Source organism: Silurus aristotelis, assembly GCF_946808225.1.
Source record: "Silurus aristotelis genome assembly, chromosome: 4".
NCBI lineage: Eukaryota > Metazoa > Chordata > Actinopteri > Siluriformes > Siluridae > Silurus > Silurus aristotelis.
Window position 1 is genome coordinate 29,126,823 of NC_139577.1, and position 20,233 is coordinate 29,147,055.

The 20,233-nt window shown below is 36.7% G+C and overlaps 2 protein-coding genes across 4 annotated transcripts in view; both read right to left on the bottom strand.

Annotated features, from left to right (window-relative positions):
- The window catches only part of inpp4b (inositol polyphosphate-4-phosphatase type II B), a 765,675-nt gene that overhangs the window by 283,024 nt on the left and 462,418 nt on the right, over window positions 1-20,233 (bottom strand). The gene's annotated exons all lie outside the window — the stretch shown is intronic.
- LOC310724496 (ovochymase-2) overlaps window positions 1-20,233 on the bottom strand; it is a 45,856-nt gene that overhangs the window by 13,555 nt on the left and 12,068 nt on the right. For both annotated transcript variants that reach the window (XM_083538581.1, XM_083538580.1), the window contains exons 6-12: window positions 15,195-15,327; window positions 14,879-15,103; window positions 11,621-11,842; window positions 8,053-8,193; window positions 5,259-5,495; window positions 4,518-4,703; window positions 1,926-2,035 (exon numbers count right to left, since the gene is read on the bottom strand). In XM_083538581.1, coding sequence (XP_083394707.1) covers window positions 1,926-2,035; window positions 4,518-4,703; window positions 5,259-5,495; window positions 8,053-8,193; window positions 11,621-11,842; window positions 14,879-15,103; window positions 15,195-15,327 — 1,254 coding nt within the window. The remainder of the gene's footprint in view (window positions 1-1,925; window positions 2,036-4,517; window positions 4,704-5,258; window positions 5,496-8,052; window positions 8,194-11,620; window positions 11,843-14,878; window positions 15,104-15,194; window positions 15,328-20,233) is intronic.

Genomic DNA, 20,233 nt, shown 5'->3' on the forward strand with positions numbered 1-20,233 from the left:
CTGTCACGCTGCTCTAGGGAGTTCACTGAGGTGGAGTCTATCTCCTCTCTGGTTTGCAGACCTGGTAGCCCTTCTTGAACCTTCTCTTCTCAACCCACTTGGGAGATTCTTCACAGCAGGGATCTTCTATCTCAGGCAGGGGGCACCTTGGGTTACCCCCCACCCGAAGTTATGGAGACTGTGGCTGTGGCCCCTGATGGGGCACAACACAAAGCTGTCGGTCTCTCTTTCAAGGTAGTGAAGACCATTCTCCAATCCAGAAATCCCTCCTTGAGGAGGTCGTATGCCACGTAATGGCGCCTGTTCACTGTGTAATGCAAGAGCCACCAGTTGGACCCAGTTAACTGGTAACAGTTATAGTTAACAGTTAACCCAGTTAACAGTCAGTTCAGTGTTAGAGTTTCTTCAGAGTCAGTTCGTCACAGGGTTGTCTTCTTCCACACAAGGCTTTTGTGGCTTATCGTGCTCTGCTTGCTGGGCAGGCACCCAAAAGAGGGTTGGGGGCTTTCAGGGTTAGGGTTCTTTTCCTTGGCCCCATCTTTCCTCGAGTTTACCCCAGGCATGGCCAGTGCCTTACTCTACCCCAGACTGGGGTATGTTCCCAAGGTGCCCTTTTTTCCCCCCATGACCTGTCGTGCTGCAGGTAGGATAGAAGGCCCCTAAACAGGAAAAGCTTAACCGACTGTGTCCATACGTCCTATAAAAAGGGGCGCTCTGAAAAGGGGATTTTGTCTATTCTCTTATCAGTCCTTTGGCCTTTCCACACATTTTGGGGTCAGAGCTTTCCGTTGGACAGATTACACACGTGATTCAGAGCATGGACACGTGAAAGTGTTCCCAAAGCATTGTTAATATGGCATCTAATTCCATCAGGGAATCACGGTTAGATATGTATGTCAGAAAGTTCAGGTTATAGGATCCAAGGCAGATGCAAAAAGAGCAGGGGAGAAAAGCTGTGCAGAGCTGAATCGGGAAGCCGATTCAGGGAGCCGATTCAGGGAGCCGATGTGCGCGGAGGGTGAGCATGCCGTGCCGGAAGTCAGGGCGTGTTCAGCGCGAGCCAAGCCGAGCCGGAAACCGGAGGACAGAATGGTCAGGTCAGAAACAAAAAAACAAACAAAACAGAGAATACGCTGGAGAGTGATCAGGGCAAGCCTAAAGAAAATTAGACGCCATTTCCGTGCAGCTGGTTGGGAGGGGGCGTTTCCTCGATGATTGAGGCGGTAATGCCTGAAGTGCTCAAGCGGGCTGACAGTGTAATCTAGAGACGTTCCTCTCTTTTACAAGCAACACAAATACTGTTTATTAAATGATCTTTATAGACACATTACAGGCCACTAAAGACATGTGTGTCTAAATACAGAGAAGAGTGGGAACTAGAGAGCGACTCTAAATTACTTGTTTATTATACATTTACAAACTAAAGCATTTTAAATGTTTTCTTTACTGCTTTTTTTTTCAGATATAATAATGATGATTATGATACATTAATATAAATAAAATACTTTTTTTCTTCTCCTTCTTCTTTCTTATTCTTATTAGTAGTATTATTACTAATAGCAGTAAATTAATCCAGAAATACCCTTTTTACTTTTTTTTCTTCTTTTCTTTTTTCTTTTTTTATTCTGTAACTAATAACACTATTATCTTCAGGAAGTAATACTGTAAAAATACCAGAGATTTTGCTTCAGTTGAAATCTGCTCTCTTAATATTTCCTCACATGATTTCTCACTGACACATTGTATCTAAAACCTGCTAAATAATCATTATCTAATCATTGAAGTGATTTACGTGTATCTGTAATTTATGCGTATCTGTGTTCAGTATGACAGTGTCTCAGTGACATGTTATCATGTATGCTAAAGAAGAGTGCAGAGGAAGTGCGAGGCGTATGTGGGCAGGGGGTGAAGACTTTTGGCCGTACCTGCATGGACACTTGCCAGGGCCAGGAGTGAGCTTTGGCCGGTTCGCCGTTCACAATGCGAGTGTTTACCATGGGGGGGATCTTTGGCCTTCCACACGTCTCCGGCCAGGCTGTAGGGGTTCAGTGAGGAGAAAGGAGAAAATAGTTTTCAGTTTGTATAATTTTTTATTTTTATTTTATTGCAAATTCTATTTTATTATATTTCGCTCCAGTTATATTCTATTTTAAAATATAATTTAACAATACATTAAATCATATATTAAATTTTATTACTGTTCTATTTATCTATTTATTTAATATCAGTCACAAATCTGAGTCTGCTTTTTTATTCTCAAATTCGGCAAAAACAATTACATTATATTTTATGTATAGTAATGAATGACATTTCCCTTTTTAACACAAGATTTTAATATTACATCAATGCAACAAACTCATTCCTTTTCATGTCACTTATATATTCCTGCAGCTATAAACAATTAATTCCTCACCAGTTTACATGCAATAAAATGCCTGAAAGTGAAACTCCTACTTGAAAAGCCCTGACACTGGAGACTCCTTTCATGAACCGTCCATAACTGATTTTTTATCTTTTTGACTGATAATAATTTGTTGAATAGCAGCATTTTTTTGTTTTTATCTTCAGCAGATTAATTGTGTGCAAACCTGCTTGTGAAGTAATTGTTACTTTAGAAAAAAAAAACGCATGAATATAAACTCTCTGATTTGTCTTGCAGCCTGAAATACGTTTATAGAAAAGTCTTGGATGAATCGGATTAGAGAATGATCTTTAAACACCCAAGGTATAAAATATTATACCATCAGAGCGGCACTGTTGCTGTCACAATAATGATCAAATGCAGAACGTTTCTGAACAGAAAGAGATGAGAATCTAGCAACCCTTTCTCTTACAAAGAGCTTTTCTCAATGTAACTTTCATACTAAGTGATTTATCCTTAAACTGAACTGCAAGTCCATTCCCATATTAAATAGCCTACTGCCAAGTGGAAAAAGAAAAAGAAACAAAAACAGAAACATTGATAAATGTCGCTGCACTAACAGGACTGGCGACTAACCCGATTGTGTTTTATTGCAGCATTTGTGGATTGTAGCCTGCTTTTAGTATGTCCTTCAGCTGTTTCTTGCGCTCACACACACACACACACACACACACACACACACACACACACACACACACACACATACACACACACACACACACAAAAGATAGCATTTTCCTCATGGTGACCGGTCAAAAGACAAAATCTGTCATGCATTTCTATAAGATATTTGGCCAATTAAGGTATAAAGACATGGACACACACACACACACACACACACACACACACACACACACAGCTGTACTTACCCTGAACTCCATCCTCAAGCTATTTTGGGTTTTTTTTTTTTATTTTAATAAAAGCTGCAGTTTCTTTCCTCATGGGGGCAAACCCACAAGGACAACACTGTAAAATATTCCTACCACTATAGCCACACACACACACACACACACACACACACACACACACACACACACACACACACACACACACACACTCAATGGTTCAACAAGGCCACCTGAGACCATGCAGAGGCTCCACTGGCACAAAAAACAGCTTCTGAGTCCCTGTGGGGCCAAACTTAACGATGCAACGAGGACATACACCTTTTCTCCTTGTCTGGATGTTGTTTCGCTGAGGGGCATCTTGGCCTTAGATGAACTCGAGCTGGTACACTCATGCACATGAATTTGTTATTAAAATGTTACTGAGCACAATGATGTTTACTGAACAACTCACACAAAGGAATCATTTGAACCTGGATAGTTTCATAAGGATGACATTTAATTTTTAATGCCAAGACTCTGATTTACTACCATGAATTTGCATGTGTATTGGGACGTTTTATGGGTGAATTACATCATGCATAAAATAGTGGGAGGAGACAGTATCTGAAATAGGCTGGCAAATTTTTTTTGTAAATTACAGAAAAGATATATTTGTTTGATGTAATGATGTTTTCTGAACAGATTGATTTATTAACTATGAAAAAAAGTCTCAATGAAGATATGGTTTACATAAGTTTGAGTGGCCTGCTGTAGTGCTTTGACCTTAACCCTATTGAGCACCTTTGGAATCTAATTCTGACTACTAAATGTAAATTATTTTAAAGTCATTTTTATATTTATATTGCAGGAATCTTTAGGAAACATGCCCTTTTTTAACATAACAATTTAACAAACACAGACCTCTTTTCTGTCTAACTCTTTGTTCATGGATACATGATGCAACAGCCTGTAACGTGGCAAGAAACATCTCAAGAGCTCATTATGACTCATGGCCTCTTATGACCATTTATAAAAACGTGTGACTTTTGAGGAAAATCTTTATATACCCTAAAATTTTAACTGGAGACTCCTTACATTAATATAATATAAGCATTTACTTATAGCAAAATATCCCACAGTATTTTAACAAATTCTTGTTAAATAAATACACTTCAAATTATTACTTATTATTTTAATATGAGATAAGATAAGATGCTGGCCAATCAGATTGGTTTTGCATCAGTGTGAATGAAACTGTATCGTCATACCGATAGGGATGTCATCCCATGGGTTTGGTGGTACAGGTGTTTCAGTAGGAGCAGGCAGAGCAGGATCTGTGCTCCAGTATGCTCTGAATCCTTTCTCCTCCATGAAGAAGTCGGTATGGAAACGCATCACCAGCTCGTTCCCTGTTGTCTTGATCACAGGGGGAAGTTTGTTCCCACAAAAGGGACCTGTAGTGCCATGAACACATATTCATAAGATGATTATCAGATGAGCATATGTATCATTTTGTCATTCTTTACATTTATAAATTATTTGTTTTGTCTTGTTTCTTTCTAGAGAAGATCTTAAGATTTCTAGATTTAACATTATTTTTAAAAATATACGCTGCATAAAAATAGCTGCCAATAAAATGCTACATTTTAATCTTTATTAATTACATTTATTTTAGCAGTTTTTGAAATAAACAAACATTTAAAAAAAAAAACATTTAAAAATCAGTAAAAAAAAAAAAAAAAAAAAAAAAAAAAAAATATATATATATATATATATATATATATATATATATATATATATATATATATATATATATATATATATATATATATATTTATTTTTTTTTACTGATTTTTAAATGTTTTTTTTTTTTTAAATGTTTGTTTATTTAAAAAAACTGCTAAAATAAATGTAATTAATAAATATTAAAATGTATATAGAATATATATACAATAATAGTAAAAGAATTAGTTGAGAATAAAACAGTAGGCAGTAGAATCAGTGCTCACCATATTTCTTAGCAGTACCATGTGCTCCATCGTAAATAACCACGTTGTCAAGGCAGCGGCTGATCAAGATGCCTGCTGCCTCCAAGTCAAAGTGGGTGAATGTCAGTGTGATGGTTTTGCCCACGGGCACTTTCACCCTCCACATACACTCTCTGTTGGGGGTGTAGTTCATGGGCCAGTTTTTAGATTTAATGACTCCAGCCTCCTCACTTGAGAAACCGCCACAATCTTGAATTTCTGGGGTGGACAGAAAGAAATGGGGATTTTGACACAATGTGAGAGTGAAGTGTAAAGTATCAAGTGTTTTATAAAACACAGATAATACCTCAGCTGCACTTTAACAAGCCTATACTGTTCCCAGTATGAGGATAATGAAAAGTATTAGAAGATACCAAAATAGAAGGTGATAGAATGGAATTACGAAAGCCCTTAACAGTACATTAGTTATTACAGGTATTTGTAGAATGAAGGGTGAGATTTCAGTGTAATATCACCCAAACTCAGCACATCAAGTTACACAGAGAGCTCCTAAATACATACAATCCTTCTGGACAGAACAACAAAAAATATTGCCTATAATCGTAGCTTGATATGAGCACCTGCTGACACGACTGCTGATATTTCTATACTGAGCCATAGCCAAAGGTGGGAATAAGTAATCATCTCTTTATTTATACATATCAAATATTCAATATGAATATACTGTATAGACCAAGAGGTGAAAAGGTCTTCAGTATCATATTCATATTCTTAACACAATGAACAGGCAAGCGAAGGTCAAGCAAGCAGCTCTAAGAATAAAAAGCATAAAAATATAGAAATGGAGAATATCTCGAAATGAGGTAAATGTGATAAAAAAAAACCATATCCACAAGTACCGAAGACACAAAGTGAGATATGAACACCTGAACAAGAATAAAAAGAATCATACATGCAGATACATGAGAAAAAACAATCCATGATAAGACAAAGGGATTAAATGAGACCTACATGTAGACAAACATGCAAAAATAGACATAAACACAGGCAAAAAAGACCAAACAAGAAAAAGGGTTACATACAAAAAAACATACAAGCATGAAAGTAAGACACACACACACACACACACACACACACACACACACACACACACACACACACACAGATAAATGGCAACATGAGATATAAGCTGTCAAAAATACTCACACAGATTATCAAGGCAAAACAAGACATAGAACGAAATGAGCACACAGGTTAATGAGACAAAATGAGACATACGTGAGCAGAGAAAAAAAGAAGGCCTATAGACAAGTAACCAAGACTAAATGACAGATACGGGTAAATAAGACACAATGAGTCATACATGATCAGCATTTTGGCAGATACCCTTATCGAGATCGACAATCTTATTTATACAACTGAGAAGTTAAGTAGTGCCCAAGAATGGGAGCTTGGCGATGCTGGGATTTGAATTTAGGTCTTTTTGACGAGAATCCTTTAAGCTTAACCACTAAACAAGGTCATATACATACCACTACACAAAAGAAAGAAGCATAGATCTAATCTCAAAAGTTACATAGATTGCATTTAAATACATTCACATCACACAGATGCATAGGCTAACTGAAGTTGACTTTATATATGTCCAATTTTGCATGATATACAGTATACACACATACACTGTCCTGTATTCAAATCTGATTGTAAGCTAATCTTATGTTTGCTCTTAAATGAAATCTCAGATAAAATCATAATGCTTAATGGATTAAGTGTTATTGGGGCTTCAAACTGAATTTGTTATCTAAATCCAAACATTATGCAAGGTGAGGCTACAGGGAACAGGCTCACCACAACTGCCCACAGTAGAAGAGATCAAGAAGATATCATATGCATGTCGCCTGCTTCATCTCGAATTTTAGTTTAGTCAATTTCTGTGAGCCTGTTTCCACTGTAGCCTCAGATTTTTGTTTCTGCCTGACAGAAGTGAAACCTGATGTGTTCTTCTGGTATTGTAGCCAATCTGATTTAAGGTGCCTCAAAGTTTTAAAGTGCTTTTCTGCTCAACATGGTTACAACTTCTCAGTTGAAAGTCACTCAGGATAAGGGCCAAATGATGTAAATATTATAGCTCATAAATTATATTAGATAATTGTGAGTGTGTAAAGTATTGCTCTTCACATACTTGTAGTCTGTAAATCTTTATTGTTAAAACTAAATGTGATAAAACACAATTTTCTTCTCATCCAAAGAAAACTACAAGTGAGAAATTTCACAGAGGGTTAACACACACACACTGTTATGTGGACAAAGCAGCAGTAGCCCATGTTGGTGCACTATTAGATCTTGCTGAAGGCATGTTCAATCAAACTGTTTATTGTGCCAACATCTCAGACATTGTACAGCCTCATCTGTGAGAACGTTTGGTAGCAAAGCTACTACAGAAGTGCACTTACAGCCACAATGTATGTGCTGCCAAATGATAGTAATCTAGTGCTTCCTGCTTGTAGCTGATAAGTTTAAATTACTTTTGTGCACAGATATCTGAAATGTACCCCGACATCAGTGCAGCCACACACACACACACACACACACACACACAACACTATTCAAATATAGACTAACACAATTCAAGGACACAGACCTAGACACACACAGAGCCCTTAATCCACAGGTGGCATGACCATGAACAGATGCCCTAGTGGGACTTATTATTAGGTGGATAGATATGTGTGTGTGTGTGTGTGTGTGTGTGTGTGTGTGTGTGTGTGTGTGGGAGGATACGCATGTTTACGTGGATATGAAGCAGATATTTTACCAGCTATATCCTCAGCGTACACAGCCTCCCACCTGGCAGAGAAACCACGGTCAGCCAACCTGCCGTCAGACTGGAAATTCACATCCATCTTGTTACTGACACTGATGAGCACAGAAGGAAGGATGAAGCCGCAATGTATGCCTGAGACAGACAAAGCAAGACATAGGTCAGTGAGACAGAACCGCTATGCACTCCACTTTAAAGACTAATATTAAGATATGTATTAAACTTAATAATTTACTAATAATGTTTAACTAGTGTATTCATTGTGCTATACGGATTACATTATTAAAATAGGCTGGTAGCAGTATAGATTTACACTTATCACATTTGGCAGGTGCCCTTATCCAGAGCAACTTACAACTGAGCAGTTACAGAGGGTTACGGGCCATACTCAAGGACCCAGCAGTGGTAGTGCTGGAATTTGAACTCATGACCTTCCAATTCAACTACTACAAAAACTACTACTGGTCAGACTTTTGGGAGGGTTTGTGCCCTAGCACTGCCAAGCTGCCATTGTTGGGCCGTTGTAAAAGGCTCTTAACTATCTTTTCTTCAGGAACACTATCAAATCTGATGCCAACTTCCCAACAAACTGGAATATTCAAACTAAAATTTCACTCTGCACTTATGCATATGTGAGCAGTAAAGGCTCTTACTCCAAAATGCTGAGTAATTTATTGCATATTACGATGCACTTTACAAGCCAACATGTGCGCTATGTAACTTTTAAAGGTAATTGTAACAAAGTGCTAGTCATGTTATTTAGGGCAATAAAGTAATCATGTTATAAAATGTTTTCCCGATAATATTGTTAACCACGATAAGCGGCCTGTTTATTAATCTTTAATCGAAGAGCAGCACATTCTAAATTAAATGCATTACAATGTATATTGTTTAGAATTGTGTCCCTGTGATGCTTGCCTAGTAAAATATGATGCAACGTAAGTTCACACACAGTGCTAAGCTGTGAACTCTGCAGGAGGACATATTTTTTCAGTCAGGGGAGAGAAGGTAGAAAGTAGACAACTAATATGAGAGACAAGAGCATCTCGGTATATAGACGCAGACGCACACACACGCACACACTACCAAGGACAAACTGCCACCGCCAATGAGCCGTAGAGCTGAAAATGACTTGTACAATATGTGATTCTCTTGCCAACCCATGGAAGACATTTTTAAAACTGTTTTGGTGTAAACTGTCAAACCTGTAGGTTGTGTTCTGCATCGCAAATCTGTTTTGATGCCAATTACAAAAGAAGCGCATTTTCGTTCACAGTCAAATGCTCTCCCATACTGTCATACTGTCATACCTGCTGAAACCCATCCTGTCACTCAAACCCCCCTTCCCACCTTTTCCCGTTAAGCTGTCAAGATATCTTTGAGAATAGTGTGTGGATGAAACACGCACAAGCTCTAAAACTGAACAATTGGGCAAATAATTTGCACCTCACTAGCTCATTGCTTCTATCATCCTCCAGGTAATTAACAGTCAAATGGCTTTACAGCTTGCAGACAAAAAAGAAGAAAAAAACACACTGTTTATATATGAGCCATCCTACAAGCATGTATTACATTTTTGCCAGCTTTGGAATGTACAGTATATAGAGGTAGTCCCCGACTTATGATGGAGATACGTTCCAATGACCGCAACGTAACTTCAAAAAACTGTAAGTTGATATATGGCCTAGCCTACCCAGGAGTCTTAAAGAATGGTGATCAGTTTGGGGTAGTATATAACAAATTACAGTACATAATTTAGCAAAACAGAGCAATTTATAGTACCATAATGTCTAAACTACTACAGTGTATATGTGGCAGTGGACACATAGATGAGCACCGTTTCTTAAGTTGAGGGCGGAGCAAGACGAAACCAGCAATAAGAAGCACACCTGTAGGTGGCAAGATTAATCAGTGCTCTCTATTTCAGTGTCAGGTGACGCAGATAAACAGAAGAGTGACAAGAACTAAAATTCCACCTTGAAACACACAAAACATATGGGCTCTAACACCGAGACAACTGAGGTCTAAAGACCGCTGGTCAGAGTAAGGACATTCGGATCTGCATCTCTTTACATTCCTTTTTGTTGGACATTTTCTTGAAGTGAGCCAAAAATATTCCATAAGTTAAAGGTGTTTTTTTTAAAGGTAGATAACAGCACAGTGAAATTATTTCTTTAAATATCCCAGCAATTTTAGGAAGCTGGGGTCAGCCATGATACAGAGCCCCTGGATCACATAGGGTTAAGCACCTTGCTCAAGAGGCAAAGAGTGGCAGCTTGGAGATACTGGGGCTTGAACATTTGACCTGTCAATCAGTAACCCAGAGCTTTAACCACTGAGCTACTACTTCCTCATATATGTGAAATAAAACTTTCCTTAAAGAAAACCTCAGTACATTGGGCATGCAGTGTCATAAGGTACATCATTTGAATAATTTGCTTTCAAGATTCCATTACTGTCAGACGTATAGAAAATTTATCAACATCTTCTGACCAATCAGAATTCCAAATCAAAAATTCAAGTACAGAATTGTAGTATAGTCTCTATACTATAATGATAAAGTTTAGCAATGTATTTTAGGTTTACCTTTTTGAGTCACAAGGTAATAATTCTGTCAATAAATATTTTTTCCAGTTCTTGTTTAATAATTTTAGCCACTATTCTTTCAGCTAATAACAGTCTCAACAACTTTCTTTCAGCTTCTCCCATTAGGGGTCGCCACAGCGGATCATCCGTATTCATGATCTGCATGTTCAATTTGGCACGTTTTTATGCTGGATGCCCTTGCTAACACAACCCTCCCCATTTATCATGGGCTTGGGACCGGCACTAAGAGTGCACTGGCTTGTGCAACCCTAATGGCTGCGGTTGGTTCCCTGACCGGGGAACAAACCCAGGCCGCAGCAGTGAGAGCGCCGCATCCTAACCACGAGACCACCAGGGAACCTGGTATCAGTCTGTTATTTTGCTAAAAATTTTCATTTAAAAGAAGATGTAGATTAACAGTGTCTTTTAAAACAAGTATATGGGGCCATAGAATAAGGCATGGATTTAGAGAAAATATTGGTATCAGTCGTAATTATCTTTCTGCTTTAACCATTAGGGGTCGACCACAGCAGACCATCCGCATGTTGATTTGGCACATGTTTTTATGCTGGATGCCCTTCCTAACGCAACCCTCCCCATTTATCCGGGCTTGGGACCAGCACCAAAGCTTGTGCAACCCTAATGGCTGGGGTTGGCTCCCTGACCAGGGATCGAACCCGGGCCGCAGCGGTGAGAGCGCCGCATCCTTTCCACTAGACCACTAGGGACCGTATCAGTCACAATATTTTCTCTAAATCCATGCCTAATTCTATGGCTCCATATACTTGTTTTAAAAGACAATCTTAATGTACATCTTTTTTTTAATGAAAATTTTTTGCAAAATAATAGCAAATGCCTGCATATTTACATTTGCAAACAATCCGATTATTCTGATACTCTGAGTGAATACCTGAATAAATGTGAAAAAAACATGAATATTAAAGTAATGTTCACACAAAGAAATGTCTGTTTTTACCCAGTGACTGCTGGCTATCAGTGATGGTGAGTTTGTCCTGACCACACTGTCCTGCTTCACCCACGATGGCTAAATCAGTGATGTGCAGTTTGACCAGAAATCCCTCAGGCACGCTGATGTTCCAGGAGCACTGCAGATTTGTAGGATAGGCATTGGGAAAATCCAGAGAGTGGATCTCGCCTTTCCGTCCAAACAGATTTCCCTGAGAGCCACAACCTGAATCTGTAGAAACAAAATAAAAAATTATGAAAAAATTGTGTGTTGTAATGTTATATGACAAACTGTCATGTATGATTGCAGATTGCAGATCCCCATTAACTAACAAATATCTGCAAAATAATTCTCTTTGTATTCTCCATATTGTTTTCAAAAGGGAACTAAAAATGTCATAGGATTTCAAATATTAATTCAGTATTCAGGTCTTCGCTCAGTAATCCCTAACTCATATTAGTCTTAGTGTTAAAGGGAAAGTAAAAGCAAACAAAAGTTCATTTCATGAGCTGCCTTGCAGCGATTTGTGTAAGGAAGAGATTGCGTGAAAGTCAATTTGGCCGCCGTTGCTGGAGCACTTCAATTAGAAAGTCAAACTACTTTGAGTTTCTAAAAAGAAATGAATTCCATTATGTTCCATTACTTTGCTGAAGTTTGTCTAAGTCTTTGGGTTTAAGGCTTCAAAATTAAATGAAGAAAAACATGAAGAAAAACATTTGTTTTAGCTGCTCAATATAGATATTTTTACCAAGTCTAAGGATGCCTGAAAATGTAAGTATTTACAGTAAGTATTAACTCAATTTATTGAATATTGGGAGGAAACTGTACAGCAGCTATGTTTCTAGGATATGGAGGTATGGACTTTGGGGTAACTTAAAATCATTTTTGCATTTCAGGCTTTTTGTTGAGAAATAAGCAACATACAAATTTTACAATTTCTAGCCGATACATGAAAAAGTGTTAGAAGATGCAAGAACAAAGAACATACTGTACAATCTACATTGCAATTAAAACCTGCACCTAAGATAAAAAAAGGATTCTATACATTAATTCTTGCTTTGCATATTGCAGCTTGTTAGAAAGCTGGGGATGGAACCCCAACCAGTACCCCAGAAGATTAATCACTGAGCTATCACTTCCACATTTATAATATTTATTACAACATACTGTGTTGTTTTGTTTGCACACATGCACTCTATATTGTGTTGGTGTGTAGGTAGCATATTTGTCCTGAAGAAACTTTGTTTTATTTCACTGGTTACTGTAACTGTGTATGGTTGAAATGAAATAAAGCTACCTGATTTTACATGATCACTGTTTTACATGTTGCCAAATCAGCCTTTTAATGTATTAATGTGTACAAATATACTTTGTTTTCATTAATTTTTTAATGTAAACACTACAGTGTAAACAGTGAAAATAAATCTGCAAGATTAGTAATAATATACATCATTCTGACTGCACACCTGGTTATGAAAGTGAACAAGGAATATTAGAATTTCTTTCTTAGAAAAGAACAATTAAACCACACTTTCTGAAGGTGACAATCATTTTGAAGGTGACTATGATCCATATGAAATTGGAAGTAGGTCATTTTTCAGATTGAAAATCTTCAGGAAGGCCTACTTTCACCTTCAAATTATATCTGCACTACTATTGATATGTTTCCCTTGACAGCCTGCAAAAGACAAGTTCATAATTTGTGTGAATTGAAATACACTACAGTAATGCACTATTATCCAGTTTCATCAAACAGCATTGTGTTGTACTTCCAGTTGTTTTAACTGCACATGGTGGAATTTTTCACATTTTTCACACCAGCCTGATAAAATCTCTCCAGTGATGACAGTAACTTTAAGAATGTAATAATCCTCCTAATTTCCCCGTAAAATAATTGTGGGAAGAAATAAACAGCTATGCTGACTGTGGTCTCAATATGCATTTACATGATTAACTTTTCAACCAAAGTGATTGTGACACCTGTATTAAGTCATTAGATGCTTTGCATTACAGCATTTGGCAGACCCCTTAAACAGCTGGAATTTAATCTCACAACCATTTGATTCAAAGTTGTAACAGTGAGCCACCATTCTTCGGACATTTAGAATGACTAGGATACATTTTAACCACTGAGCTACCACTTCCTTGATTTTATAAAGCATATTAAAATAAATGATCTATAAATAAATGACCATATCCTGTTGCTTAAATTAAGATGGCATGTTGTAATAGACATTCACAGCACACCACTAAATTATTATGAATTTCAAACCCATATGGAGGGTGAACTTTTGCATTCAACTTATGTGTAACCTGTCACATTTTTATTGTTCAAATTATGAAATGAATTTGGATATTTGTTATATTCCCTTAAGGTAGCCATTATCAATCATGTCTCTTGCTGAGGTCCTCTAAGTGAATGTTATTCAATAAATTATTTTCTGGCCACAAGGTTTAGAAAAAGCGTTAATTTGATTTGCTTTCTACATTTGCATAAACAATGTTGCATACACAACTGCAATACTTACAGGAACTTACATTAATAAGCTAATTATTAGTTATTATCAAATATACTGTATAAGATTAAAAAAATACTAACAGGCACTAAACTTATATACACTAACACAGAAATCCCTATTTTATAATCTATTTATCTCTGTAAACTTGCTATGTGACAAAGTCCATTGTTAAAAGAATTATAGAAATAAAACTGAATTATCAGTTATATCTTCATATCAGTTAAATGCTCTTTTTTGTATGTCCAATTTTTACCATATTAATGAACAAATGCTAGATTGCAAGATAATTAGAAACTCCAATTCTTAGCTACATTTTCCTGTATTGCAAGCCAGTCTGGAACAGTAAAGGCTAACACGTGCTTCCTCCAGCTTTCGGTACACAAAGAGAACTCTAATTGACTTCTTCTATATATAGCATATACACTATGAGCGAAAAACAATTTAATGACCAGCTCACTCTGATACCTGAAGGCATTGTCAGTTGCCAATGGGGGACAATGGTTTTAATTTGAATGACTGAGCAACATGGAACAACATATGGGAACACCTAAAACTTACTGTGCTCCTTTCCGTGGTTGAATTTATGGCACTTTGAGTATAAATATTGGAATTCTAATAGTATTGTTTTTAAGTAACTTGATTGATTGTTTTTTACTCATAAAATTTTTTTTTTAGCCTAATTGTAGTATCTTAAATATGTCAGGAGCTCTAAAGAGAAATTAGTTCAGAAGAAGGCTTAGGCACTCACCGGTTGGTTTAGAGGTGGTGGATGGCTTGGTGGTGGTGGTTGATGGTTTGCTGGTGGTTGTGGTGGCAGGCTTGGTAGTGGTAGTTGTAACGTCTGGAGCACTAGCCACAGTGTACACTGCACTGAAGCCCTTAGCATTGTGGACAAAATCACTTTTAAACCTTATCACTATTTCATTGCTCTTGGACAATACAGGTTTAGGCACCTTGTTCCCACAAAAGTGACCTGAAATCAATGACAATTTGTAGGTGTTTAATGGTTGCATTAAGCAGGTATGTCATTGTAAGTCTAATTGTTGCTGTCTAAGGGAACTCACCAAGTTTGGGAGCACTTAAACCATCTGAGTGACCTTCAAAGACATCTACAAAGTCAGTGCAAGAATCTGGAACCAGGTCAAAGGCCAGGAATGTGAGTTGAACCTTCTCTCCATGAGGGACTGTTATTTTCCACTGGGAAATTAAACACAGGAGAATCCAATTCTTCATTTATTTCCGGGAGTTTATCACTTAGACAATACAAATATTAAATATATCATTTAATTAGTTTACATTTTAACTGATCAGTTGCAGTGAGTAATCAATATTTTATATTATATTTAATATAATAATTAGTGTATATCTTATTTTCAATATAAAACTACTGACTAAAGAATATTCGGTTTAAAATAAGTTAAATGTCCTGGTAAATTCGGTTAAAGTAAGTTAAATGTCCCATAAAAGTTCTTGAATTCTCAAATCTGACTGGCCAGAATGATGAAGAAGATTGTGTTTTTGTAAGGGGACATTTGTTTAACATTATGGAGATTGTCTCCAGTATCAGCACTTTGAAACAAAGCAGCAGTATTGCAATGACCAGTTTCTCATAATAATAATAATAATAATAATAATAATAATAATAATAATAATAATAATAATAATAATAATAGTCAGACATGTCTATGAATTTAAAAGCTATCAAGACAGAAATAAAGCGACGCAAAAACTATCAATGAATAACAGAGTGAAAATGTCCATCCAGATAACTATTACATGCAGATAAGATAATTTACTCAAGCAAGTATCATAGCTTGATAGATTTAAATGGAAGTGTAAACTCTGTATCATTTTATTTATAGCATAGCAGAAAATTATTAACTATTCTTATAGTTTTTGCTTGGGAAGCACCTTGTGTAGGTTACACTCAGAACATAGCAGCCTCCTCACACTGGGTTGTGTATTACTACATATTTCAGTGTTTTCCTTTCCATCCTCTAACACACCTGACTCACTCAACTTGGATGTTCTTTAACAAGTAGAGGTTAAAATAGATCTAATAGAATGGGAAAAACAATGGTAACAATAAAATGCCATGGAGTTTTTTTTGTACAAGTGACTGTGTCTTGCACTGGTTAAAAAAATTCACAGACCTGAAGTAAAATAAACCAACGTATGAGAAGCTAAACTGATTCTGATCGCATAATACATATTGCAGGTTTATAGACTGCGACTATACCATGTTCGGTGATCAATTCTAACTAGTTTGTCCTCTCTTTGTTAGTCATTTCTTATTCTAGAAAATCCCTCCGCATTTAAATATCTACACATATTTTTTCAGTTTAATATTTTAATTATAATTGAAAAGGTGGAAAATTATAAAAAGGTGGTGATTGGTTGTGAATTGGAGAAATGTATAACATTAACATTAAGCTATGTTAAATGTTATAGGACACACGCAATGCAAGTTAATTCTGGCTATGTTATATGTTAGGATATATGAAATTATATATATATATATATATATATATATATATATATATATATATATATATATATATATATATATATATATATATATATATATATATGCCCCCGCCTTCGACTGCTGCCCAATCCTCACAGCACCGTCCCTTACGGTCCCTCCTGCAGGTGGTGAGCCCACGGGAAGATATTTTATTATTATTATATATATATATATATATATATATATATATATATATATATATATATATATATATATATATATATATATATATATATATATATAAGTTGCAGCTTTACCTATGACCTCTGACTATAACAGGCATGTAGTACCAGACTGTAGTGTATTTACTCTCTGGTACTGTAGTGTGTATAATCTGTAGTACCAAAATGTAGTGTGTTTACTGTTTAGTACTGAAGTTTGTTTACTCTCTATTATCAAACTGTTGTGTGTTTACTTTCTAATAACAAACTGAATTGTGTTTACTTTTTCATACTGTAGTGTGTTTTTACTCTAGTACCGAACCGTCATGTGTTAATTACGTAGTACTAACCTGTAGTGTGTATACTCTTTTGTATCAAATTCTAGTGTGTTGCTTTGTATACAGATGGTCCCCGAATTACGATGGTTCGACTTAAGATTTTTCGATCTTACGCTAAAAATATTAAAATTTTTCACGCAACAGGCAGCAGCGTACTGTATATTTTACAAAACGTTGGATGCTCAGCTAAGATGAGTGTATCTCTCACCCTGTGAGATGCCCCACTCTCGCTAGCGGTCGACGGAGTAAAGTTGTTACAGTGTGCATTTTTTTGTTTCAAACAGTTTCAAACAGCAAATTTAGTGATAAAAGCATGTCCTCCAAGCGCCCAAGTATGTCTCCTGCTTGTAGTAAAAAAAGGAGAGGAAAGCCATCAGTTTAGAGCATAAAATATAAAAATGAGAAATCATCATGAAGCAGGAAAGTCTGTCCCAGTCATAGTACAATCTTTGACTTACGATATTTTTGACTTGTGATGGGGTCTAGTGTGTTGCTTTGTAGTATCAAACAGTAGTGTTTACTCTCTAGTACAAAACTGCTGATGCTGGGATGCGTATAAACAACAACTGAATTTATTTTCATTTAAAGACTTTGCTTCATTACTGTTTGAACATAAAGCAGATGCTCGGAGTTTGTGCATAGTGAAAGTGGCGACATGTCCTGCTCATGACAACTGCGATCTGTCTGCATACAACAGACTTCACCTGGGAATTGAACATGCCGCTCAATGATTGCTGGCCCATTACCTTAATCACTAAACCAATCTGCCTTCCACTCACACACACACACACACACACACTCACACACACACACACACACATACACACACACACACACACACACACACACACACACACACACACACACACACACACACACACACACACACACTCAGTAGAGACTCTCTTTTTCTCTCTCTCACCCTTCACTACCTCACGCACACAAGAATTACCATCCAATTATAAACGCAGCGACTGCAATAGTGATTCAGATAATCCTGCTTTGTATATGCCCTTATGTTCCGGTGCATCCGTCTGTTGTGCTGCAGCTTGACAGACTGACTGCAGATTAGCCGACGTGGGCTCTACGCCCGGCCAGATGGAGCCACGCAACAGCAGAGAGGCTCCTGAGGATCCAAACTCCATAATCAAACAAGCTCATGTCACAGTCACCTCAAAGGGAGGTTTTTTTTTTAAATCTTTCCTTTTTTTCTATGCCTGGTGAAATGTGACTGAAATAGCTAATCACTTTCACACTCCATTGCCAATATCCACAATATTACTGCGACCAGTACATGGTTTATCCTGTAATTTTGTGAATATTGGCAGTGTGAAAGTAATTAGATATTTCAGTCACACTTTCTCAAGCAAAATAAATAAATAAACAAACCCTACAGTTTTAGGCAAAGGTTCCAAGGAGGTTCCGGATCTTTCTGAAGAACTGAATGCAAACATTATAGACAATATAAATATAAAAAATTTTAGCATGCAGCAAAAAAACTAAACAAAACACAGCAATAAAGCTAACATGGAAAAGTTTGAAGTTGTATTCTTGTTTGTTTTCAAATGCAATATTAAGATTAAGATTTTTAAAACTGTATGCAACTGGTTTTATACAGCACCATGGACCTTTTTAGCTGCAGCCAATGTTCCATCTTGATTCATTAGCCAATGAACAGTTAATAGATTTGAAGTCAGTGAAAAACAAGATAAGGCGAGTGCTGCTATAGGAAAACAATCAACAATGAGGTGGTGAAATGGAAAGTAGGGTTACGGTTCCTATAATACCTTTCGGTATTGGTAAGTGTTTCTGGAAAGAATTACACATTTTATAAATACAGTGCATTCAAAAAGTATTCAGACCCCTTTTTTTTTTTTATTTCAGACCCTTTTATCAAGTCTGATTAAGCTTTGCACACCTAAATTGGGGTATTTTCTGCCATTATTTATGGCAAATCCTCTCAATTTCGTTTAGGTTGGATGGAGAGGACAGCCACTTTCAGGTCTTTCTAGAGATGTTCAATAGAGTTCAAGTCAGGGCTCTGGCTGTGCAACTCTAAAACATTCACAGTTGGCTCTAAGCCATCTTCTTTCATCAGACCAGACAAACTTTTTCCTCACAGTCTGAGAGTCCTTCAGGTGCTTTCAGGAGCCTCTATGCTATAAAGCCCAGAATGGTGGAGGGCTGCAGTGACAGTTGTCCTTCTGGAATTTTGTCTCATCTCCACACAGGATCTCCGGAGCTCAGTCAAAGTGACCATTGTGGACCATCATGGTCACCTCTCTTACTAAGGCAATTTTCCCCTAATTGCTCAGTTTTCCTGGCTAACCAGTTCTTGGAGGATTCCTGGTTGTGCCACACTTTCATTTGAGAATTATGCAGGCCACTGGGGTCTTGGGAATCAATTTTTTTTGTAGCCCGCCCCAGATCTGTGCCTGAAGTTGAAGTACCAGGCTACAACATAACAAAATGGAAAGAAAAGTAAAGAGGGTCTAAATACTTTTAAGTATATACTTACTGTATGTATATGTGTTTGTGTGTGTTGTGGTGTGCTCTCAAAATAAGCTAATTTCTGTTATAACCTATAAAATGAATAAGTATTTAAGCAGATTTTCAGATGCATAAAGCTTTCCTTTCTTGTAGACTTTTCAGAAATGTTAGATGTTTAACTGTTGGCTGAAGTTTGAAGCACTAACACTAGAGACACTATCCATAAATGTTAAGCAAACATCTCCTCCTGGTATTCTACACTGCATCAACAATTACACAAGTATTCTGCCCATTTATGAGGATCATTCTTGTGTATATCGGTTCCACAGGAACACTTATGTATTAAAAATAATTGTAGTAATATAAACCTGTAATATGAAATTAGTCAACTCTTTCTGAACAGTAAGTTTTAAGAAATCATCAAATATAATAGTCACTATTCTTCATAAATATCATTCAAAATATATTCACATAAAAGGGCTTTTACCTCATATAGCAAATGTCCTGGTAATCATTTTTATTGTTATTTATTTAATGTATTAATTATGGATATATTTTTCAGAATTGAAAGGTTCCTGCAAATTCCT